The sequence below is a fragment of the Elephas maximus genome, chromosome 6 (assembly GCF_024166365.1).
Source record: "Elephas maximus indicus isolate mEleMax1 chromosome 6, mEleMax1 primary haplotype, whole genome shotgun sequence".
NCBI classification, from domain to species: domain Eukaryota; kingdom Metazoa; phylum Chordata; class Mammalia; order Proboscidea; family Elephantidae; genus Elephas; species Elephas maximus.
Window position 1 is genome coordinate 84,019,683 of NC_064824.1, and position 26,495 is coordinate 84,046,177.

General features: G+C 36.5%; 1 protein-coding gene across 1 annotated transcript in view; it reads left to right on the forward strand.

Moving 5' to 3' along the window:
• FSIP2 (fibrous sheath interacting protein 2) overlaps window positions 1–26,175 on the forward strand; it is an 81,082-nt gene extending 54,907 nt beyond the window's left edge. Inside the window, exons 17-23 of the mRNA XM_049887612.1 lie at window positions 2,160–11,590; window positions 13,186–13,689; window positions 15,636–15,736; window positions 17,472–17,518; window positions 19,569–19,612; window positions 23,104–23,173; window positions 26,039–26,175. Coding sequence (XP_049743569.1) covers window positions 2,160–11,590; window positions 13,186–13,689; window positions 15,636–15,736; window positions 17,472–17,518; window positions 19,569–19,612; window positions 23,104–23,173; window positions 26,039–26,175 — 10,334 coding nt within the window. The remainder of the gene's footprint in view (window positions 1–2,159; window positions 11,591–13,185; window positions 13,690–15,635; window positions 15,737–17,471; window positions 17,519–19,568; window positions 19,613–23,103; window positions 23,174–26,038) is intronic.
• The last annotated feature ends 320 nt before the right edge of the window (window positions 26,176–26,495 follow it).

A 26,495-nucleotide genomic window follows, 5' to 3' on the forward strand; every position in this document is an offset into this window, starting at 1 on the left:
CATATATAATAATATATGTGTGTCAAAAATTGTTGATTATTGGAAATGTCATAAAATTCAACCTACTAATACTATAGTAGCCCTAAACTAGATAAATAGTTTTATTAACCAATAATTAGTTGCAACATTACCAGTCCAGATACATCACTTGCATCTTAGTCATCTAGTGCTGCTATAACAGAAATACCACAAGTGGATGGCTTTAACAAAGTTTATTCTCTAACAGTCCAGTAAGCTAGAAGTCCAAATTCAGGGTGCCGACTCCAGGGGAAGGCTTTCTCTCTTTGTTGGCTCTGGAGGAAGGTCCTCATCATCTCAGTGCAGGAACCTCAGGTCCAAAGGACGCATTCCACTCCTGGCATTGCTCTCTTTGTGGTATGAGGTCCCCAGCTCTCTGCTTGCTTCCCTTTCCTTTTTATCTCTTAAGAGATAATAAGTGGTGCAGGCCACACCCCAGGAAAACTTCCATTACATTGGATCAGGGATGTGACCTGGCCAAGAGTGTTACATCCCACCCTAATCCTTTTTTACATAAAATTACAATCACAGAATGGAGCACAGTCATACAATACTGGGAATCATGGCCTAACCAAGTTGACACATATTTTGGGGGGACATAATTCAACCCATGACACTTTCCTATCATTTAAATAGGAGAATATATACTGCCAGTCCTACCCACCTACTCAAGAAGATTATTTCCTGTCTTTAGAACTGGTATTCTCTCAATATGGGCATTTGTGCCTCTGCAATTATAAACTTATAGAGTTCTTCCAGGCATAGCCATTTTTTTTAGTCTCATTTTCAGACATTTCCAAGACCTTTCATTACCTCCGCTCTCTTCCACTTGGATTACCCTTTCCTTGCTCCCTTCATCTATACATGGCCAAATGCTATCTGGCCTTCAAAGCCCAGCTTAAAGCTTCCCACCTCCACAAAGTCTTGCCTGATCATATCCTAGCTAGAATTAGTATCTCCCTAAAAGGGTATAAAAAATCGTTTATTAAAATAATGTGTTAATAATATACTAGTTACCTAAATTCACATAACATTTAAAGAAAATGTCATTACTTAAAATATATGAAAACATTTAAGTCCAAATTTAATCCTATGGACCAGTTTCTAAACTGATTTTTTAGTCAGTGCTTAAATTACTCTTAGGCAGGTCACTTCTCTGAGGGCCAATGGACTTACCTGAAAGTGAAGGACTTACGGTTTTTCAATGTTATACTAAATGTACAAATAGAGGTATAAGATGGAAGGGAGGGGAAAGGAAATTAGCTATCTATTAAATCCACTATTCTGGACTCTGGGTAGAATAAAAATGAAGGTCTGGTTTCTCTTCTCCGTAGCATGATTTCATTTGGGATTATAAAATATATAAAACACTTTAAATACAGTTGAAACATTATCTGACTGGAAGCTGTAATATATGATTAAGTTCTGAGAAAATTCTGAGAAGAAAGAGTATGCTGCTCTGGCTGGAACTCCCCAGAAGCTAGCCATCCCAAGTCTGCATATGATTTGCATTAAATACTCTGTTGAACAAAAAAAAGAACAGAGACCTGTGCCTAGCAGGGCTGGCCCTCCATTTTCCTGACAAGGTGTAGACTGGGTGTTAACGTACGATAACCGCTGCAGTCTATCCCTAATCTTTCTGGAGTTGCCACACTTTTATTTTAGTCAAATTTATACTACACCACAACTCTGTTACCTCTTAGACATAATACATTGCATAACATTAAATATTTTGACTAAAGAGTTTTTTTTTAAGTAATTATATGTGGTTTCTATAAATCACTGAAGACATGCAAGGCTATAACACCAAACCTAGAAATCATTTGTCTGCCCCAGGATTTCCACGTTCTTAGAGTCCATTTTTTTTTTTTTTTTTTTTTTTAGAGTCCATAACCATCCATGAAGAACATGTCAGTACTTAGAGATTTAAGTTATTTGGGGCTATATTTTCAACTTCCAAGCTAAAATAAAGATTTCACAAAGTGAGAAATAATATTTGAAGGAAACCCAATTCCTGTCTTTACTAGGTCTTGCCTTTTCTTTAGTGAGATGCTCCCAAGGTAAAATCTGTAGTAAATAGTAACCAATATATTGAACTTTTCATAAAGCATGCTAAAAATGGTAATGTTTTCTTTTTTAAGTTGCCAGTGAAGAGAAGCTGTCTATTGTTTCTACATTGTCAAGAAAAGAATATGAATCAAACCAGCCTCTAAAAAGCATACACAATGATTCTTCACTTAATCAATTTTGTGAACATCTCACTGAGTTGGTCATCTACCAAATGGTTTCAAGGATTTTTGATGGCACCAAAGAAGACAGAGAAAAGGTTAAAGGATTGGAAAGCCAAGATACAGCATTTAACAAGATTATTTCAATTCATTCCCAAGTGTTTGACAGCAGGTCAATTTCTATTGGAGAACTTGCTTTAAGCATTTCTGAAATCATTATTCGAATCCTTTCTAATAGTAACATTATAAAGGCTGACACTGCACAGCAAATGACTTCTACAAGAACAAAATATATTTACTGCCCAGGTGTAGCTGCTGCTGACTTTGATGATCTCTTCCAGGATCTCTTAATAGGAGTGATTCATATACTATCCAAAGAAATAGAAATAAATCGTCACCTTAAAAGCAATGGAAGAAACGAATCATATCCCATGCTTAGAAGTCATAGAGTGCCCACTTGCTACAAAACTAATGCCATGGAAAGACAGACAGATCCCAGAGATTTGGAATTATCTACTCATCAAGTTGATCAGCTCATTCAGAAAAATAAAATAAATTATCTGGCATGTAAGTTAAACAGCCTGATTGGTAGCTTAAAAACTCATGAATCCAAAGAAGTCGTTAATAAAGTTTTTAATATTGTTTTGGATGTATTTTTGCCAGATGAATGCCCAGATGTGTCTATGGATTCTGGTAAAATAGCAAGGACAAACTTCCCATTCTCAAATAATCAGGAAGGTAATAGCACATGTGGAAATAACCTAGGGCTCTCGCCAAAATCAGTTTTTCTTCTTAATGTAGTATGTGAGAAACTTATTAGAATACTTTTGGAAAAATGCACACGCACTGGCTGCCTTGATAATAATGACCCTCTTTCTGATGAGATGTCAGAAGAACATCAACTTTTAAAAATACTTCAAAGTGTAGAAGATGAAGAAGTTGATTATTGCAAGGGAGCGGTAGACTGTCAACCATTTCAAGGAGATTACATGTCAGACCTTTTAGAAAATCTGGCAGAAATAGATCAAGACTTACTGTCATCAGACTCTATACTTACTGATATTTCCCACCGCTTGGTTAAATCACTGATGGAAAAACTATCTCACAGTATACAACATACCTCCAAAAATCTGCCTTTTGCAAACAAGGATTTGAAGCACAGAACAAGAGAAATACAGTCCGGTTTCACAAAAACCAAAAGGCCAGAATTCACAGAATTAGAACAAGATCAAGGCTTTCTAGGATTTATGAGTTATGACAGTAATCCTTTGAGAGGATCCCTGAATAATCCCAGTGTAGTTAGATCCAAAATACAAGCACCATTTGGCAAGCAAATTTCAATAAAATCTTCTGTGTCACCTTTTAAAAGACAGGGAACAAAGGAAATGGATACAACAGTCATCAATAACAATCTGCATCCAGGAGGCATGAATACGGGTGTATATTCAGCCATATTTTTGGAAGAAATAATTTCAGAACTATTTTTTAATCTCTCTACCTCACTGTGGGGTGAAAATGAAAATATCACTGAGGCCCGGCTCAATGAGATGAATACATTATTTGTTAACTCTGTGGTGAATGAGTTTAATAATGCACAGGTCACTGTTTTACGGAATGCTGATGAAAGGCTGTGTTTTCCACCAGTTCATAAAGAAACTGTTAGTAAGATTGTTGACTCAGTTTATAATGATGTCGTGCAGCACTATAAATTGAAAGTGACCTGTGGTAATAGTCTGGCATATGAGAATACCTCAATAGCAGAACAAATAACTAATGGCATATTGCTAGAGATTTTAGACTACCAACTCCCATCTTACTTCCAGGGAGATCTCACAGCTAACTCATATGACCCTCTCAAAGCTGAAATTATACTGCAGAAGCTTCAAAGTAACCTGAGAAAATTTACTTCCCAACCCAGGTTTTCAACAGGCTATAGCACCATGTTACCACACTCATTTTTAGAAGATATTATCAGAAGACTTTTATTTCAGCTCATTCCTCCACCCAGTGAGTCTTCCTCTCTGGGAAAGAAATACTTAATGAGTTCAGATTTTAATGAAATGTCCACCTGTATAATAAATAAGGTTATGTCAGCCATCTCAAAACATAAAATTTGGTTTACTATATATGATAATCAATATCTATACACAGGGAAAAACCTCCAAAAGATGGTAGATTCTGTTTATAGAAATATTTTGCAAATGTCTGACTCTCTTGTTTCAATACAGAAAAGTATAGTAAACCAGAGCCCAGTTATAGCTGACCAAATAGCCAGTTGTATTATCCAAGAGATTGTTGAAAATCATCTTCAGCCCTTTTTGTGTGGAGAGAGTTTACCTCGTCCTAAGACTCCATTAGATGAAATATCTAAAATGGTTAAATATGTTCTCAGCGATGTCACAGAGTCACACAGATCCGAAAAGTCATCATGCTTAGGTTTTAACCCTGACACATTTGTAGGGGAAATTGTTGCCAGACTTTTATCTAAGATCTTCATTCCAAAGTCTAATACTGAAGTTGACCTGGAAAAAATGACTAAAAAAATAATAAACTCAATAAATAACCATTTTTATAAAACAAAAATTTATACTTTATTTGATGACAAACAGCAGCCTCACCCTTTTGGAGATACAGATATAGTAGACAAACTTGTCACCTCAGTTCATAGAAATGTTTTAAAACAGCATGGGCGAGATCTTGAGGTTGATAAAGAATCTAAAGACGGCGATATTTTTGTGGAAAATATTACCAATTTAATTGTAGCAGCTATTTCAGATTACCTTCTTCATCCATTGTTTTCTGGGGATTTGTCAGATTCTTCCCATTCTAGTTTAGTGGCTGAGAATATTGTTCAGGACATCCTTAGTAGCATCAGTAAATCCACCAAGCCAAGCCAGAGTTTATCTCCTTATAACACCTTGCTTCCATATACATTTTTAGAGGATATGATCAGAGTACTATTATCTAGAATCTTTCCTTCCACATCTAGCATGGTTCCAAACAGAGAAACCCCAAAAGATAGATCAGAAGTGAATTTCAATGAAATTGCTTCAAAGCTAATTAGTGATATCAGGTTGAAAATTTCTCAACATGAAATTCGATTTTCAGAAGATGAAGAAACCAAGTCTGTTTACTCAGAGGATGACGTTCAGCATCTTGTTGACTCAGTATTCAAAAATATTTTGCAAAACTCTGGCTCTCAAGCATCAGTTGAGCAAAATATCATGAACAGCAATGATGTTCTTATTGATAGAATAGCAGGTTTTATCATTAAAAATATCTGTGAAAAACATCTTCAGCCATTTGTGGATGGGAAGTCATTAACATCTTCATCATTTACGTATTTTGGTGATGAGAGAAGGCAGTTCTTTTATACCAGTGTTTATTCCTCGCGCTTTTTGGAAGATGTCGTCTCTGGAGTTTTAAGCAAAATATTCCACAGGTTGTTAGGAATTGTGCAGACAAAATCAGTAAGAGATTCAGAAGATGAACTGTTGGAAACAGCTGAAAAACTAATACCTTTGATAACAGAGGAATTCTCAAAAGCCCAAATTAGCATACTAGAAAATGCTGAGAAACAGTTGGGTTTGCCTCCAGTAGAGAGAGATACAGTCATAAAAATTATCGACATAGTGTACAGCAAAGTTTTGCAAGAATATGAAATGGAAATAATTCCCAATAAAGATTTTCTAAATGACACAAATACACTGGCTGCAAGGGTAACTAACATCATCCTTTCTGAAATTTTTTATTTCCAAATTCACCCAGATTTTATAGCAAAACTGCCTGTTACATCACTTTCCAAACTCAGTGCTGATGTTTTAATAAAGAGAGTTAAATATGATATTAGTAAATCAAGACTCCGAAGACAAGCTTCAACATCATATACTACTATGTTATCACATACTCATTTGGAAAAAATAGTCACTCAGCTTATATCTCAGATGAGTCCATTGGCCTCTAGTATAGAAAACCAAGATACTACTCAATCGGACTTAAGTAATACAGTCATGAAACTGATAAATGAAATTATATCAATAATTTCAAAACATGCGATATGTATTACTAGACATGGGAGTGAAAAACAAAGTATGATTTCTGAAAAAGATATTCAGTCTATGGTTGATTCCATTTATGCTGATCTTTTATATTCAAATCTATACCAGTCTCTTACAAAAGATAAAAAAGGCATAAGTAACATACCCATTTCAAAAATAGCAAGTTTTATAATAAAAGAAATCTTTAATCATCATCTTCAGTCATTTTTATCTGGAGACAAAACTCTCCTTTCGCCTTCAGTTGATCAAACTTATAATCAGAAAGCAATAGATTCTAAACAAAGAGAATTGTCTTTCATTGTAAACTCAGTTGTCTTTTTGGAGGAAGTAATTTCTGAGCTTTTATGCAAAATCCTTTATGCATTCTCACATAACGTGTTCGCTGCTGAAAATCCAGATAAAACAAAAGCCAAAATTATTGGCATTGTTAAAACATTAGTAAAATCAATTGTTCTGGAGTTCACCACATCAGAGATTTTACTTGCAGATAATGATGAAAATCTGTGTTTTTCAGAAGAATATAAAGAAATGGTTCAAAATACAGTCAACCTAATTTATGAAAAAATATTAGATGAATATAAATCTCTCATTCAAGTATATAGGGCTATACAATGTGACACTGTTTATTTTGGAAGAAAAATATATCATTTGCTGTTGGGAGAAATTTATGATTATCAGGTACAGTCATTAATTTCAGGAGAATTAGTGTATTCTTCCTTTTCTTCCCCACGAGCAGATAATATCATCAGAAAGGTGCTGGATACCATCATAAGGGATAACCATAACTTGCCATCATGTATTACTGTGTTGCCTCATTCCCTTTTAGAAAATATGATTTACAAGCTTCTAGTGCATGTATTCCCATTAACTGACCCTAAAAATGAGCGAAAAGACAAAGAGGTGCCATCAGATTATGAGTTTGTAGATGCAGCTTCTAAATTGAGTGATGAAATTATAAAAGAAATTTCTGAACATGAGATAAGGCTTGCCACAGCAGAAGAGAATGCAGAGAGTATGCAGTTAGAAGCAATTGAGAATTTGGTTGATTCCGTATGTACCAATATTTTGAAAAAATCTGAATTCCAAGCTGAAGTGCAGAAAGATGCACACAAAAAAGGAGGCTCATTTCTAAGTAAAATAGCTGGCTTAATTATGAAGGAAATCATGAATCATCATCTGCAGCCATTTTTACATGGTGAAGAATCATCTTCTAGTGACTTATCTGATTATGACCATGTTTCTGTAGTTGGTAAACCTGGTAAAGACAAGACACAGCCTTCCATATATTCAGCTACATTTTTGGAAGATGTAATTGTTGACCTTGTGCACAAATTTTATTCTCTTCCAAGTGTTGCAGAAGATTCTAAGAAAGAAGAAATGGCAAAGCCAGACATCGTAAGCTTGGCTATAAAATTTGCAAACTCTCTAATAAGGGAATTTAGGAAAAGTGAAATTAAGGTTCTACCAAATGCTGAAGAAATATTTTCTTTCCCACCAGTTGATAAAGAGACAGTTGATGAAATATCCAATTTTGTATATGATCAGTTCATAGGAAAATACGGGACTAACGATATTCAGAAAGACGATAAAAATAACATTTTTATAGAAATGATTTCTTCTTTAGCCCAGAAGGCAATTTCTACTTTCAAGATTCAACCACTTTTTTCAGGAGACTGGTCTTCCACCTTTTTTTCATTTCTAAATCCAGATAACATCACCCAGAGGGTTCAGCATCTACAAGAAACCTCTACACAGATAAACAGATGCTTAAAAGGGAACCGACTGACTTTACCAGAAGAGTCATATAAACATACTTCTCTAACCTCTGGCCTGAAAAATACAATGTACGCTTTGGAATTAGATGGAGATGGAATAAGTAGAAAGAAAAGTTTCAACAAAGACGAGAAATCAATGAAAAAAGTTGGTATTCATGATCCAGTACTTACTTCTATAACTAGAATTATGAAAAGCGGCATTATTAGCCAGGCATCAGGGTCAACTGCAGGGTCAGCTGCAGGTGTAGCAAATAAAAAGAAAGATGAAAGTAAGATAGAAACTGCAATTCAAAAATATAATAAAAATATATCAAGAGTTACTTTGCCAACTACCAGTATGGAAAGTAAGGATACCCAGGAGCTAGATTTGAGTGTAATACTTAAAAATAATGAAATCGAGAAGAAAAGCATACCAGCTCCAAAAGATGAGGAAGGGCAAGGTGATGAGGTACATACACATTTTTCAGTAGTCAGTGATGTTACAAAATATGAGAAGAGAGCACCAAGATCAGATTTTGAAATAGATGATGAAAAGAGTGACAAAAAGAGAGACAGTTCATTACAAAATGATGGCAAGCCTTTTGAAATATCTTCTTTGATGTCCAATGCAAAAAACAAGGGGACCACCACAGAGAAAACTTTGAAAACTGACATCCAAAGGCCAAGCAGTGATGGGACAAGAGGCTCTCCAGCTCATATAATTACAGATGAGGAACAATACTTGGATCACGAATGTGTTCAAAATGTCATTGAAAATATTTATGACAATATTTTGGAAACATCTTTTCAAGAACCAGCAGATGATTCAAAATTCCAAGGTCCCCTGGGTGATAAAGCATTGCATATAATTCAAGAGGCTGGCAAGGATTCTGTAAAGCTTGCTGCAACAAAGGATTTATCCCCTTCGATTAACAAAAATGTCCCCGCCAAAGAGAAAGAGGAACAGAAAGTTAAAGAGATTAAAAGTGAGCTTGGTAAACCAGACAGTCCTAAGTACTCACCAGAAAATAAACCTGGAATTTTTCCTGCTAAATTTTTAGAAGATATTGTCGCTGAAATGATTAACAAATTGATCTTTTCTTCTCCACCAGAAGCACAAACATGTGATAGTTATCAAAATGTAACTGATGATGAAAATCAAGCTGAACTCTATGACACAGCCATGAAACTGATTGACTCACTGTTAAAGGAGTTTTCAGATGCTCAAATTAAAGTATTTAGGCCAGATAAGGAAAATCAGTTTTTTCCACCTGCAGGTAAAATCTCATCAGTTCCTAAAGTACCTCCCAGGCAAAAAGAACCAACTTCAGATGAAACATCATTAAGCATTAAGATGACAACTGTAGATGAAATACCACCTGGGCATAAAATGACTAAAAAGTCCTCTTCAGATAAGGTACCTTTTCTAGATAAAATGCCAGCACTCGATAAAACATTGGTCAATAAAATTGTTCACTCTTCCATATGCGATATTTTGAAGGATTATAGATCCCAAGACTCAATTTGTAAGAACATAAACACTGACAAGGAAAACTTAGCAAGAAGGCTAACTGGTGCAGTGATAAATGAAATTTTTCAACATCAGCTTAACTTGATATTTGGCAATGAGGTTCCAGCTTCAGCATGTTTGCCACTGCAATCGAAGGATGTTGTTAAAAAGATCCAAAAAGTGGCCCAGACAGCCAACAAAGAATGTCAAACATCATCACCGTATACCATAATGTTGCCTTATAAATTTTTAGAGAATGTCATTTCTTCTCTTTTATCTAAAATTTTCTTTACAGTATCCAACGCCAAAGCAGAAACATCTGAGGATTGGGATTTTCTTCACATGAAGTTAGTTAGTACAGTTATGGCAGAGATCTCCAAAGACAAAGATATGGTTATACAGTATGTAGAATCCTTACATCCTAATGATGATGACATTACTCAATCAGTGGTTCAGTGTATTTATAATAATCTCTTGCCACAGTTTGGGTCTCAAGAGGTTATACAAAACTGTGTAACCAGTGGATGCAGAATCCTTTCAGATGCTATAGTTGACTTAGTGCTACGAGAAGTGGCTGGCAATCAGTTGCAGAACTATTTTTCTGGAGAGCTGACTCCACATCAGTGTGCAGAAGTTGACAGCATTGTTGAAAATATCCTTAAGCAGGTCATCCAAACTACTGATGTTCCCCAGCCTCAACCATCTTGTGCTCATAAACTGCCTTATAACATAGTAGAAGAAATTGCTGTAAAATTTTTATCAAAACTTTTATCTGTGTTTCTAAAAGTGAATAAGGGAAGAACCAAATCTCTCGAAACTGAAATGCAAAAAATAACCTCAAAAATCTTAAGTTCAGTCCAAGATTTTATCTCTAAAAGTCAGATTAAACTTGTACCTCCAGCCAAGGAATCACCCACTGCACCTTTAGCTGATAATGCAGTTATTGACAATGTAGTTAATTCTGTTTATACCAGCATTTTAAAGCACGCTGGCTCACATACTTCTGTATTTAAAGATTTAATGGGTAAGAGTAATGTCCTCTCTGATATAATAGGTTTTTTAATGGTGAAGGAAATTTCCAGTTCAGAATTTCAACCTCAGGTAGAAGAAGAAGTATCAAATTCAGAATTAGTCCTGGAGGCTGTGAAAATTATGGAAAAAGTGGTTAAGATTATTGATGAATTGAAGTCCCAGGAAAAGTCTTTATCTGGAAAGGGTTTTGTGTTAGATGCTGCATTTTTAGAGGAAGTGTTGGCCCTGTTCTTGGCCAAACTAGTAAGGTTACCAAGTCCCTCAATAAGCAAGAAAAAAAACTTATCAAATCCTGAGTTAAATAAAATTGCATCCCAACTGACAAAATCTGTAACAGCTGAAATTTCCAAGAGTAACATGAGTCTTGTAGCTGCTGGAGAACGCTCTATAAATCCAGAAAGTAGAGAGATCGTTTCTCGTGTTGTCGATTCTGTTTATAGTGATGTACTACGACAGTCTGGAACTCCTGAAGACCTTTATTCTGATATAAAAGGTAAAAACAGAGTCTTCCCTAGAAAGGTGGCTAGTGTAATTATTAATCGCATCTCAACTATTTCATTAAATAAAATTAGCTCAAAGCATTTGAATGGTGATCTCTTGGAAGATCTGGACATTGATCGAATTGTTCAAAAAGCACAAGAACATGCTGTTAAAATTGCTCCTGAATTAGATAAAGAGGAGTCAGATCATGATTCAGTTGAAGAGGAATTTCCAGTTAAAATAGTTCCGTACATTGGGAATAAACCAATCAATATAGATCCGGCCATTATTTCAGAACACTTAGCCGTCATTTCTGTAAAAACTCAACCTCTCGAGAAACTTAAGGTGGAGTGTTTAAGGAAAACTGGGCATAGCATAACAGAACTGAGAAAAGCATCAATAAGCGGGAAAAGTTATGCCTCATCTGACACATCTGCTGGAGAAAGGAGAAAGAAAGAAAGACGGATCTCACTGAATAAACTAGGACGACTGGATGTAAAGCCCTTTGAGGTAAGTGCAAGAGACAATGGCAAAAAATGAGTGAATAGTGAGGCATGGTTGTTCTTCAGTGATATCTTTCCTGAAATAGGTCTATTGGAATGTCTTTCTTTTTTTTGGCCCAGCCTGATAGAATTGAGTGTACTGATTCATTCCAGCACAGTCTTATGATTTGCTGGAACTTGCCATATCGGCTTTGTGGTACACTCTTAAGATCTCAGGCTAGTTTTCTTAAGCCAATCAGGTTGAACTGACACTTTTTTTTTTTTTTTTTGAAGAAAGAGAATATAGGTACATATCCATAACAGTAAAACCAAACTGAGTGAGATTGTAATCCTTATTTGAAGGTTCAGAAGAAGCAGACTCTTGTAGTTTCCTCAGTTTTTTATTATGCATATCAAAAGGTGTTTCAAAAGAGCCTCAATGTAATATCAAAATGCTCAGCCTCCACAATAGTTTTAATTTCTGAAACTGAAGTTTCTGCAGTAGTAACTTCTTACTTTTAGCAACATTCATCAACTTACATTAGATTGCAAGCCCTTAGATTAGATATGTTTCTTACTATTTCACTTTCAGTATATTAACCAGTCAGTAGCCATTGAGTCAATTCTGACTCCTGGGTACCCCATGTGTATCAGAGTAGACCTGTACTCAGATACAAACAATAACAAATTCCAAAGCCATATTGAATGATTTTGGGTTTTCTCAGCCACTCTTTGCCTTCACTAGCACAGATAACCAAGCTGATGGTGTTTTCATTCTTTAAAGAGGTTCTTCCTACATTTTGTTTTCCACAGAAGATATTCTTTTAGGGCACAAGTACCTGAAAAGGTGGCTTACAATGTTACAAAGGGATGTTGAGATCAAGGTTATTAACTGAAATTAATTTAGAGGTCCTGTGGCATCATCAAAGGCTACAGAAATGGAAAAATTCCATCATTTAACTATTGTCTTTTCCTTGATCTGTCTTTAAAACTGAAAAATGGAAAGTGACTTTTAATGAGGTAGAAAGAAATGAAAATTTATGTTTTGAAGCTTCTTTGGAAAAATATGTTCAAAGGATCAGGAGTGGAGGGATAGGGAGTGAAGAATCAAAGGCCTTCACAATTTTGGCTACTATTAATCATTTTAAAAATCAAGATTAGGCAGCACCTTGCCTTTTTTCTGGGAAATATCCACATTTGGATTGCTCTACAATTCCCTACATAGGAGCTTAAAAGTATATATTGTCATGTCTACTTTTGTGATAAAACTTTTAAGGTAAATGAAAAAACAACTAATCAAATAATTTCACAATGAAGTATAAAATTTAAGTAAAAGATTTAAGTAAAAGAAAGTTCCTATGTTAAACCTTCCTCTATTTTGGGGGGTAATTTGTAATAAATTAATATGATCTCTGAATATAAAAGAAATGATAGAAACCAACAAATATTTCTGATAGTTTTCATTTGTTTCTTTTAAAAAATATATTGCTAGTATACAGGTAAATGGCATTTGGAGATAATCTTACAAAGTCACAACTAGAAATAATATGGAAACAGCTATAGAAACACAAGAAAGATGATTGAAGCATTTGTTTTTAATATTCATTGTACCTTAAATTCCAGGCTGTTTGCAGAAATTCATTTCAGAATATAAGAAAGCCTGATCTTACCAGGGTGGAGCTTTTAAAAGATGTTAAGAGTAAACAAGATCTTCTCATTCGATTAGTAGCTCATGATATTGCTCAAGAAGATCCAGAAAGTAACATGGAAGACGGACTAATTTCTGATGAAGAGGAAGTCGTTTTAGGAGAGGTTGTTGTACCAGGAGGATTCTTAGGAGAAACATTTGAAAATCAAGTAAAAGAAGCTGTGAAGCCAGTAGACATCAAAGTTGTTTCTCCCAAGCCAACACTAAGCACAAGCAGCCTGAAGAAACTTTTGTCTCTAAGCAAATGTTGTCAGCCCACATCCAGTGCAAATATCGAAAGTATTGAGGCAACCTCAAGTCAGATAACAGAATCTCAGGAGGAACAAGTTAAAAGAGCTGTTGCCAAGCTTGACATGGCCACCTGCTCAACAACTTGGACTGAAACAGATTCTTTTTCGCAGAAAAAGCCACAGCGTATTGTAAGTGAGAAATATGACTGTCAGTTACCAGATATCCATGGAAAGAGTAGAGAACTTTACACATCCTGTCCAAGAATGTACCTTGACTAGGCAGGACTAGACCCTCTCCTCATAAACTTGGTGAAATTTACAATATAAAGGAAATAATTAAGAGAGAAAGCCATGAGCCACAATAGAGGGAAAGCAGTTAATGGAAAGAGACCTAAATTGTTAGAAGCACAAGGAAAATAGAAACCAGCTAAGAGAAATGCAAGCCAATTATTTAAAGCAATAGACTCTAGTACCTTGGCTAGTTAACTATCCATTCATCAATTTTTGTGGCGAAGCCCCACACCTGTAGGGCAAGACCAGAAGGTGACCTGAGCCAAGATTCAGATTTATGACCTTGAATCCTGTCTCTGTCACTTAATAACTATAAAATTTGGGCAAGTTACATAGACTTTTTTCTTGGAAGTTACAGTGAAACCTATGAGAGCCAAAACTAGCCAGAACTGCCTTGTTTTTCCAGGTCTCTCAAGTTTTCTACCTTTGACAGGATACTTACCTCTTTTCTGTGGCTCTCTGTTAAGAATTCTACCTCATAAGTACCCAGGGAGTTTTCCTTCTCTAACAGGTTTCCACCTTACACAGGTTTTGGCTTTTGTAGGTATTTCTATACTTAGCCAACTTGCCGAAACTTAACAAATTAATCAAAATATTTTAAATATCACCCCTTCAATCATCCCATAAATTCCACTGTCATGGTATACAGATATTGTCCTGGTGGTCTGGATCTCAATAACCCTTTGGGTTGATCTTGTCTAGAAATCTGTGTCATAACATGTTTTGGGGGAATACATATAATTTAAGATTTCCTGGTGAGACAGTTTTCTTGATTATCCATTGGAAGTGATACTCTGGCTGACACAATAGCTGAGGTGAACCAGAGAAAGGGAACAGAGATACAATTTAGGTCAGTTCACCAACTGTCTTAGCTGCTATAACAGAAATACCACAAGTGGGTGATTTTAACAAACAGAAATTTATTTTCTCACAGTTTAGGAGGCTAGAAGTCAGAATTCAGAGTGCCAGTTCTAGGGGAAGGCTTTCTCTCTCTGTCAGCTCAGAGGAAGGTCCTTGTCTCTTTGACCTTCTCCTCCTGGGCAGTCTTTATGTGGCTTGGCATCTCAGTTCTCCCATCTCTGCTTCTCTTGCTTGCTTGATGTCTTTTATATCTCAAAAGTGATTGATGCAAGATACACCCTAATCCTGCCTCATTAACATAACAAACAAAACTAATTCACAAATAGGACTATAACCATAGGCAGAGGTTTGGATTTACAACATATATTTTTTGGGGACACAATTCAATCCATAACACCAACTTGCCAGGTTATTTGTCTTAACATATATTTTAATCTATTTGTTGGTAAGTTGTGTGATTTTATGACCAAATGTAATGTGAAGCAAGTTTCTTTGTGCAGCATGGTCAGAAATGCTGGCTTTGTAGATAGCTAAAGAAATGTTCAACTATGACACTGGCAAGTATCAAAGTGGATTATATGAATAATAACCCTAATAATAGTAGCCTCTCTTTTTAATGTTAGTAACGGACATCACAATAAAGTTATTCAAATTTTTGAATTTAGTAAAAAAAAATGAATAATTAAAAAATGTTTGTAAAGAACAGAAACAATATTGTATCCTTCAAACATTGTGATAGGTTTATGTTTAAAACTATTCAAAACCCAATATAATTTAAATCATCTTCACTGAGCCATTTCCAAAAAATTATATCTGGGGGGAGGGGGGACATTTTAATTGGAGTTATAGGGCTCATCCATCTTTTAAGTAATTCTAAAATTTTATCTCACTGCAGTGTAGATGAAAGTGCAGAATATGCCAGTAAGGTGAGAACATACATATCAAACTCTACTTTGTGTAATATGTGATTTACACTTTTCCAGAAAGAAGAAAGGAATCTTATTAATGAGCCGACACATTACTTCATACACAGAATTATGAGTTCATCTTCATACAACCAAGAAGATCTGATTTCCTCTGCCGGGTACATTAAATTAAAGCAATACAAAAAATAGAAATCTGAGAAGAAAGTAGTATTTATTGGGGAAAGTCGGATTCCTGGGAGTCTCTGAGTGGTGCAAACAGTTAACTGCTTGACTACTAACTGAAAGATTGGCTGTTCGAACTCACCAAGAAGCACCTCATAAGAAAGGTCTGGTGACCTTCTTTCAGGAGGTCACAGCCCTGAAACCCTATGGAACACAGTTATACTGTGCAACTCATGGGGTCCCCATGAGTCAGAATCAACTCAGTAGCAGCTCGTTTGATTTTTGTTTTGTTTTGGTAAAAGTGTGAAGAGAGCATATATTCAGTTCCACACTTGCCCTCACTCTGCTTATCCTTCCCTTCTTTGCCTTCTCACTGTAATCACTTCCTAGGCCTTCCCTTCCCACCTGCTCCCCCATTTCTAGTTACCTGACCTCTACTTCCTTATTTTGAGACCTGCTTTCTAATATAGTGGTATCTTGGATCAAGTATTTGTTAATGTGTTTAAAACCCAAACACCCGCTGCCGTCGAGTCGATTCCGACTCATAGTGACCCTACAGGACAGGGTAGAACTGCCTGACAGAGTTTCCAAGGAGCACCTGGCGGATTCGAACTGCTGACCTCTTGGTTAGCAGCCGTAACACTTAACCACTACGCCACCAGAGTTAATGTGTTAGGATGTTTTAATCTGGGAGTCAACAATAGTATTTGCATTATTAACCCAAAAAGAATCCTGCTCATCTCACTTAAGCAGCTAAATCTTCCAGGGTGTATCACTGCCTATAAGAAGAACTGAAAGCAAAAAGGGAGCAATGTAAATTGGAGCATTCAGAGATGAATTCTAAAAAATAATGGAGCTTCTTCTGAACCTTTAAGGATGGACAGGCTATAAATGAGAGGCAGGCAATCCAAGTTGGGATGACTGTAGGAGATGAATTCTAAAAAAATAATGGAGCTTCTTCTGAACCTTTAAGGATGGACAGGATATAAATGAGAGGCAGGCAATCCAACTTGGGATGACTGTAGGAGAAAAGTCTGGATTGTGTGCAGGGGCGGATTAACCAGTAAGCAAGGTATGCACAGGCTTACAGTAAGCAAGGTACACATGGGTTTACTTGTGTTTATTTACTAATCTGTAATGTACAATTTCACATGGGTTTCATCACATCGCACAGGTAAGCGCATGAATACCTCGCTTAGTGGGTAATCCATCCCTGACTGTGTGGCATTTATAGGGGACAGAGAGGCACAAAGTGAGTTATAGCCTTGAAGTCTGGTTAATAGCTAATGCTTGTCTAAACTGTAAAGTTAATAAGAATATTAATAAACTGGAAGATAGCATTTTCTATCATGGGAGAAGCACTGAATATAAGGAGAAAATCAATTTGTTTGTTTATTTTTCCATTCAGTAGTATGGAATTGTTTCTTTCTGACCTGATGCCAGGTAGGATATCTATTCCTGGTCCACCATTGCCTCTTTCCTTCTGCTAGCATACGTAATTAGTATTGCAGGTACCGCTCTATTGTTTGCATCAGTGGAGAAGAGAAAGGGCACAGATCATAGCAAATAAAAGTCAATTTAGCAATCATTTATATTTGATTTGGAAACTCAGAGATATGCTATTCCAGGTTTACTTCTATATGAAAATAACTACAGATTATTCTCTTGCTTAACCAGTAATTATTTATTAAATACATGGAACATAATATGTTCTTTTTCTTTTGTCTTTAGTGAGGCTGAAGATTGTACCACAGATCCGAAAGCTAAAATATTAGAAGGTTGGATTGATTTTTTTCCTTCATTTAGAGTATTTAAAAGGAGACTTTGTTTACTGCTTTGATGAATTTTTTAGATATCAAACCCGAAATTAATACTGTGGTTTATCTACTTTGGAAAAATGATCCAGTGATAGATAACATCAGCCAGTTGTTAAAATGAGCCAAATTGTTTGCCTTGTCTGAATTGCTATTAAGATATCATTAACGATTTTGGTGTATAGCATATAGTGATATGATTTTATAATTTCCATGTTCCTATGAAAAATATTCACAAAATAAGGATGTATTGCAATGATAGCTTATATGTGGGCCAGAACCCATGGTACTATAATTTAGTCATTTCTTGGAGAGGTTATCTTTCTTTTTATCATGACTTAGCCCTACTAAAATGAAGGAAAATGCTTTTAAAGCTATATTTTTATTTGCTCACTTTAAAATCTAGCTAGAATGGACCTCACTTTCTTTTTTATCTCTATTAGTACTGACTCATTATGACATTTGTGAGGACTTTTTAGTTCTTCATTGAAGCCTCAGAGGATCAATGTGATTCTAACAATGACACCACTCACAAGAAGTAGCGTGTCATATTTACCGTAAAGATGTCCTTGCAACTCAAACCATAGGACTACTGTTTGCCTGTTTCAAACATGCAGCCTCTCAAGGGTTACTCAAGAAGCTTACTGCCTCAATTTGTGAGTGGAAATTCTTTTCATTAAAAGATAAACCAAAAAATAGCAGTATATATGCCAAAGTTCCATGACCACATTATAACCAGAAGGACATTATAACCAGAAATAATCACTGGGCTGATTTTTACATTATGGAATCTTAGGCTGTTAGAGCCAGACAGAAACCATTTAGTACAACTTTCCTAATATAGATGAAGAAACTGAAGCTCAGGGTGAGAAAGTGACTTGTCCAAGGTCACTCTGACTCCCCACTCTGGATCCCAAGTCTCCTGACCCTAAATTCGTGTTGCGTTTGTATGTGTGTGTTTCCCAACTTACTTGCAGTGATCATGCTCAGTTCTTATATCCTTCAGTAATACTGTACCTGTACAATTCAGTCATTTATTTATTAATTCATTCAAAATTTACTGTGCATCTACTTTGTGCCTGATACAGTTCTAAGATCTGAGCTGTAAATAAGACTGGGAAAATCCTTACCCTTATGGAATTTACATAGTAACTTGGGGTGGGGAATCTAAGAGTAAGAACATAAACAAGATAATTTCATATATTGATAAGTGCATCCCATCTCACCTAGGATAGTCAATAGATAGTCTCATTTCCATTCTACACGTGAGGAAGCTGAGATTCAGAGAAGTTAGATATAATTTGCCATTGTTCACACGGCCCTGAGTGGAGAAACTAAGACTCAAACCTAGGTTTTATGACTTGCTAGCAGGTTTGCTGCCTCCCTAGCAGTCTTTGTGAAACTTGTCTCACAGTATCATTTCTATCTCCATGGGCTGAATTTCTTTCACTGGCATACTGCCCTCCTCTGGAACTCAGGGAACATTTAGTTCTGTGGCAACTCTACCAGACTCCCTCAGGTTGGTTCTTCAAAGCTATCCTGATTCTCATCAGAAGTAACTATTTAATAAGATCAGCACCTTACTCTCTGACAATCCTTTACCTTGGAAACCTCGTTCCTTTTTTTAAAATTTTAATTAGCTGTCTATAATCAGTGTGAGAGCTGGAGAGACCCTGAGGAATCATCTACAGTGTAACACCTCATTTTACAAGTAGACAGACAGGTTCATAAGAATGGAATGATTTATGTACATGTGTGTAGCCTGCCTGTCCTTCTCCTACATCACACTTCATCTTTTATAATTCTAAGAGCTAAGATATGCCCCAGCACTTTAGGTATCTAACCTATTTCAGCTTTGTTCTCATTGTCTATACACTGAAAAAAATACATGTAACTCCTGTCAAAGAATCCTGTGAATCTTTGGTGAAAAAAAAAAAATTAAGATAAGGTTGGTATCAACATTATGCATGCCTCAGAAAAAAGATCACTTTCTGATGTTTTGTTTTGCCCACAGAAGGTTCTCAGGAACCAGCACTAGAGAATGCAAGCAGTGTTAAGGTAAATATCTTTAAATAGTATCTAATTGGGATATAGTAGGTCCCTGGGTGGTGCAAGCAGTTCATGATCTTCTGCTAACCTAAGGGTTGGCAGTTCGAACCCACCCGTTGGCTCCACGGGAGAAAGGCCTGGTGATCTGCTTCTGTAAAGATTACAGCCAAGAAAACACTATGGAGCAATTCTATTTTGCACAGATGGGGTCACCATGAGTCTAACCAACATGACATCAGTGGGTTTTAATTCGGATACAGTGGGTTCTAATTAATGATGGCCCAGCTGTCAGGGTCAAATCAAGGTCTCTGTGCTGTGATTTGAAGGACATAGGAAATAATGTCCTAGTCACAACTCCCTCACACCCAGATTGCTCCACCTGGCTGAGGTTTGTCCCTTTGTCCCTGGTACCTGAAAATCCCTTAATCAAAATTCTGGCCTTTCATTAAGTACACAGAATAAGCCACTATCCCTCTGTACCACCTAAGTACAGTTCTATTTATTAGCTCTTTTACAGGAGTCTATTGGGAAAACCAAGAGGAAATGAGTCATTAGCACTGCCCAGTGTGGGCAGACCTAAGTGGGGCCTTGTTGGGGGCAGGGAGGTAACAGATACTTCAAAGATAAAGGGACTTGAAGGAAATAGGTGCTGATTCTACTTACTTCTCTATGTTTCTGAGGTCTGCTTTTTCAATGGCAGCTTTCCAAAAGGGGTGCCCACTCTTCAGTGTGAGCCTAGGAAATTTCCTCTTCTCTTAATTCATAGGACATTTCCAGTGGGGGCTGAAACTACATATCCTCTTCTCTGCTTTTTATTATATTATCTCCTTTTTGGTTCAATTTAATCCTGCAGGCAAGTGTACCCTTATACACACACAATCTGTGAATTATCCAGTCACTTCTTAGTATCACAGCGTAGCAAATTTTCAGAACCAATTCTGAAAATCCTACAAGTCATACTTAAGATAACTTTTGCCAAAACTTCCAAAGATGTTGAGTTACTTTTCTGCTTGACATAATCCTCATGTATGAATATAAATATCTACTTGACAACCTCAGGCTTCACTTAGAGACCCAAACTTTCCAAATAAAATCATGTGTCAATAAAGGGGTGATGCTGAATCTCTAGACAGGGGACTTATCGACAGGCCACTCTTTGTGCTATTCTGTATTCCTATCTAATCTGGACTCTTTTGGCTCATTGTCCTTTCTCTCATTCACTACTTTTTCCATTGTAAATCTGTTGTCCAGTCTAGTTTGGGGTAAGTAGAGTAAGCACGCACCACTCAATCTCTCTCATTGACTACAACTGAAAACTCTGGACAACTACTAAAGATTCTGAAAAATAAATAGCAGCAGGAGATTTGGGAGAGAAATAAAAACTAGAGCAACCAAAACCGTCATGAGTTTTCTAGCATTTTTTCCCTCCCAAATCTCTTGGCATAGACACAGGGCAGCTCAAATCCTGGAGTAACAAGGGTAGAAAAAGCTCCAAAAGAAACCATGGCTTTCTGGTCAGAATCAAGACTTAAGTTCCTGTGGGAGGAATCACCACTTTTTCCCCACTGCTCCCTTCCCCCGACCTCTTGGCCTTGCCTGAAGAGAAGTTCCAGTTACAAAACTGCTCTGTAGTGGTAGCGGAGGCTTCTGAGGCACTTAATACTGATCAGAGGAATTTGGAAAAGGGTCTTCATTAGCCTGAAGAGTAGGAAATACAGAAAATCCTGTTATTTTTTTTCTCTGCCTTCTCTTATCACTTTACTCTGGAGGCAGAAGCAGTCATGGGAGGGTAAGACAGCATGCAACAGCACAAGGAGGCAAAGGCCCTAACATTCTAGCCATAGAACCAAGAAAGGGAGCTGCTGAGAGTCAGAGATACTGAAAGATACCACAGAGAAGTGGGATCTTGAGGAAGACAGCCCCTAAATCTGTTTATAAACTGCATGCATGGAATTGACCTGAAGTTACATAGAAAAAAGGCTTTTGAGAACTTAAACTATGGTGTTCATAGTGGTGCCAACACTGAAAAGACCTTGAAAACTAAAGTTACATTGGAACCACAGTCCGTAGAAGGCAGAGTAAGATGTGTAGAATGAATCTGCATGAGTTGATTGCCTACTTAAACAAAAAAAACATTCTTCAGAGGGTTTTAACATGAATGAGAGTTTTGTAGCTTATTTAAAAATGTCCAGGATACAATAAAAAATTACTCAACATACAAAGAACTTTCAAGGGAAAGGACAAGAGACTCCGAGGTAACCAAGATTTTGAAATTTTCAGACAAAAGCTTTAAAGCATCTATGATAATAATGACCCGTTAAGTAAGGGCAAACACTCTTTAAACTAATAGGACAATAGAAGTTCTCAGCAGAACTTAAGTACATCCACTCTTCTCAGACAACATGGTGTCATCTGCTCCCTGCTGATTCTTTTAGATCAAGAAGTCTCAACTCTGAATGTACAGAGAGTCATGTGGGGCATTGTTAAAAAAAAAAAAATATCAATACCTGCACATCCTCAGGGATTCCAATTCAGCTGATGTGGGGATTCATGCTTTTAAAAAAAGTTTCCATAGATGATTCTGTTGTGCAGCCAAAGTTGAGAACCAGTGCTTTAGGTTGTCTCTGCCCCATTGTATTCTTAATGTATCCTGTTTTTCAGTATTGTTATGTGTGGTGTATAGATTATATAAAGAGCAGCACGTATTATTATGAGTTTTTACCTAGTTCTTCATGTGCTGCCTGTTCCCTCCTTCTGCTGAATTAGAATAAGAAATAAGTTCTTATGCATGCCTCATATGTGCTGCTCTTTATGTAATCTATATACAACACATTTATCTCGAGTTGCATGGATTTAGGCCTTATTTCACTGATTTTTCACTTAGTTTTCTAAGTGCCAGGACCATAGAGTAACTACACTGAAGTCCAGCCACCTGCCCCAGGCTATTCTGTGCCTGACTGGGACAGTCACTGTTTCTATATTTAAAGAGGTGATAAAGGTCTACAGAGTAAAGATAATACCTGAGCCTTGCCCTACCAGCTTCACATAGCCATTTTATTGTTCCAGGCCTTACAATTCCTAAGATTTCCATAAAAGGAAATTGAAGTGATGAAGTGAACATGCTTTTTTTTTTTTTTCCCTTATCATTATTTATTCTCTAAAAAAGGATTTGTAGTTTATTTCTTATTCTTATTCAGCAGAAGGAGGGAACAGGCAGATTAAGGGTTGGCATTATTTGTGACTTAAGAGACCTGAGTTTTTGAAGTCATCCTTTAGTGGTACCAAGGCCCACATCCATGACAAGAGCCAATCATAGGCATCATAATTGGCAAAATTGATGAGCCTAAATCTCAGAGAATAGTTCTTTGAGACTACAGAGCACATATCTTACTATGTACAGTGGTGTAATGGCTGTGAGGCATCTCTTGGGGGATTTCTAGATATGCCTAGTGTTTACAGTCTACCAAAGACTAAGTTAATGTTTCACTTTGTCTTGGCAGTTTTTCACTATCTATGAAGGATACCACAGAGTTCTTGGCAGTGACTATCCCTCAAAAGAAGTAATTTCAGGTATAAAATATGCTCTGATTTTAAGAACTAGTATGATAAATTTCTCCATTACATAATGTAAATTTAAAATTTTGATCAGTTACCCTCCTGCAATGAATGACTCCTCCCTTGCAGTATCCACACTTATTATCAATATGAAGTTGAAATAATGTACTTACTATTTACACAGATAGCAATTTGTAGTTTATTGTGTAGTTCTCTTACTTGAACCTCATCACAAAGGGTTAACATATAATGGAGTTAACATTAAGCACAACTATGTACCAGGAGTTCTGCTAAGTGCTTTTCTCAGATCAACCCTATGAGGAAGGAATATCTCCATTTTATTAGGAAGGAAATTGAGAGTTATTACAGAGGAAGATGAGAGTAGTTTATCCAAGGTCACCCCATAGCTGGTAAGCTACAGAATTGGAATTCGAATAGATCTACCTGACTTCAAAACCTAATCTCACTAATCTCACTCCACTTGCCATTTGCCTATAGTTCATATACTCAAATATGTGTATATAATATATAATATAAACAACAGGTATATAATATAAACAAGTTAGTATGTTGAGCAAGGGTTTGTGGCTCACTAAAGATAGCATGTCCCATCTAAAGGAGGGAGCTGCTACTCAACTCCAGTACTTGCCATGCTGGGTTGTTGACAGAGCTTCCAGTTTTTCAAGAGAAGCTAGAGATAGATGTTTCCTGTGATTTTTAAAAATCACACTAAAAAATTACATAAAACTGGTCAATGTGATTTTTAAATCACTTAAAATTAAAGTCCTGATTTTTAAATGTAATCAAAGAATTCAAAGATTTGTGAAACACTTTGTGGACCACACAAATTTGTCTACATCCTCTGCACATACCATTATCCTTCTGCATGTGTTAAAGTGCCATTTTTCAGAAGGAAAAAAAAAAAGAGATAAATAATCTTCTTGAGGTTGCGTAATTAACAAATGGCAAAGCCAGGGCTCAAAACTAGGTCTTCTGACTTTCTTCCTACATTCTTCCTTCCCTCCGTACTGTAGTCCCATCTAGTTGCCATTGCATCCAAGAATGAGGCAGATGTAGTTTTGCTTTGACAGGACTAACTGGAAGCCACAAGTGTTCATTTTCCTCTCTGGGGGGTGAGCTTTTTGTGTGCCTTAGCTGCCTGGCAGTCTTGAGCGATATGCAGGAATCCAATACCGCCTGCACATTTGGAACAGTGTTCTCAGTGTCTACCCAAGGGACCATTTGCATCAAAACCACCCAGAGTACTTGTTAACAATACAGAGTTCTGGACCCTCTGCAGACTGGCTCAGTTAGCGTCTTTGGGTAATAGTGCCCAGAAATCTCCGTTTTTAATAAGCTCCCCATACTTCAAGAGCAGAGCTTAATTTTCCTCCTCCAATAAAAACTTCAGAATATGGTCTTTCATGAGTTACTCAATCCCGTTACTAAATTTTTTTTCTTGTTTTAGACTTTACATCTTTCCCTCATGTAATTTTGCCTTTCCTGTCACAGAATTTGGGCTTTGTCTTTTTATTTCTCAGGTCTTACTTTTTACTTTTTAGTTTCTTGTTATTTAAAAATTACAGCCTTTTAAAAACCTAAACATATTTTTTGGTTTTTATTTATGGTTAAATTTGCTATCTGTTAGCTTTAAGAAGCCCTAGTTTTTTTTTTTTAGTAAGGCAGCGGTTAAGCTCCAGCTGCTAACCAAAAGGTCAGCAGTTTGAACCTACCAGCTGCTTCATGGGAGAAATTGCCAATATGCTTTTGTAAAGATTACAGCCTTGGAAACCCTATGGGGCAGCTCTACTCTGTCCTGTAAGGTCACTATGAGTTGGAATCAACTCAAAGGCAATGGGATGAGTTAGCTTTAGCTAGAGAAGGTTATCTTACTAAAGAAGATAAATCTAGGTAACTGCAAAAGATACTGACAAGAACTTTGTCACGTACTGGAATTAAGAAAATATAAGCTTTTACTTCATATTTTATATCGTATGTTTTCATGTTTTATCACATCATGGTTAAGTGCTACAGCTGCTAACCAAGAGGTTGGCAGTTCGAATCCGCCAGGCGCTCCTTGGAAACTCTATCGGGCATTTCTGCTCTGCCTTATAGGGTCACTATGAGTCAGAATCAACTCAACGGCAGTGGGTTTGGTTTTTGGTTTGGTATCATGAGGTATCTGAAAAGTACATAAATGCTTACTTCTGTCTTTACATATAAAATAATCATTTTGTTAAACTGAATTGCAGTAACCTCTAAGATTCCTGTGCACAGAATAAATGGTGCAAAAATAAGTCCAAATGGAGCCTCTTTTATAATTTAACATAAAAAAAAAAATCCCTTGGGTCAGTCAACTGAAAATTTAGTCAAAACAGGTGAGAAATGATAGCATTTTTAATGCACTTCTGCTTTTACCTCAGCATTCTGAAATACATCTTCGCTACATGGACTTCAGAATTACCTTCCCATGTGAGATTAGCTCATTATGACTTTTCAGGGTTATCTGTTGGAAAAAGAGAGGCAGGCTCTTGCACATCTGCCTAGAGAAGCACCCAAGTGCAGTAAGCATAACAATTCTGTGAGAGTGAGAAAGCCTGGTCCCTAAACCCCAGCTTGGCTACCTTCTACTCATGTGACCTTAGGCAAGATATCTGACCTCACCAAGCTTCAGTGTCTAAAAGTGGAGATAGCATTCTTCTTGTTTCCTCCATAGGAGTGTTTGAAGGATCATATCAAAAGAATCTTTGTGAATATTCTTTAAAATCCACAAATTCTTTTACAAATGTCAATTTCTAAATCATAAATCATTAATGCCCTGGTATGTCTGTCACAAAACATCTAATAAATGTCTATATTCCTATTTTGGTTTGTCCACAGAAATTCCCAAGTCTAGTATTTCCAAACAAGGATCTAAAATGCTGGCGAAGGTATCTTCAGCTCTGTCAAAAGTGTTTTCCCGATCTAACACTGGTGTTTCCCAATCTTCCGCACCACCTCACCAGAAGGAACACTAAAGCTACTATACCCGGTATAAGTAGCTTATCTCCCTTAGAAAATAAAATATTTTTTAAAGCATAACATGGTGTTTATGAGATGATCCTTGCAATACTAAAATAAGAGCTAAGGAATATAAAAGGGTCGGGGTAAGAAAAGGATTTGATAAGTGATTTTGATAAGCATTTTGGTATGAAAGGGAGTAAACACTAGTATTACCTATGTGCCTATGGGGGTTAGAAACTAAAAGTGAACCAATAAACCAGATGGTCCTCAAGTATCCATCAAAAAATAAACCTGGAATATTGACATAAACTGCTAAATTTTTAGAGGATGGCCC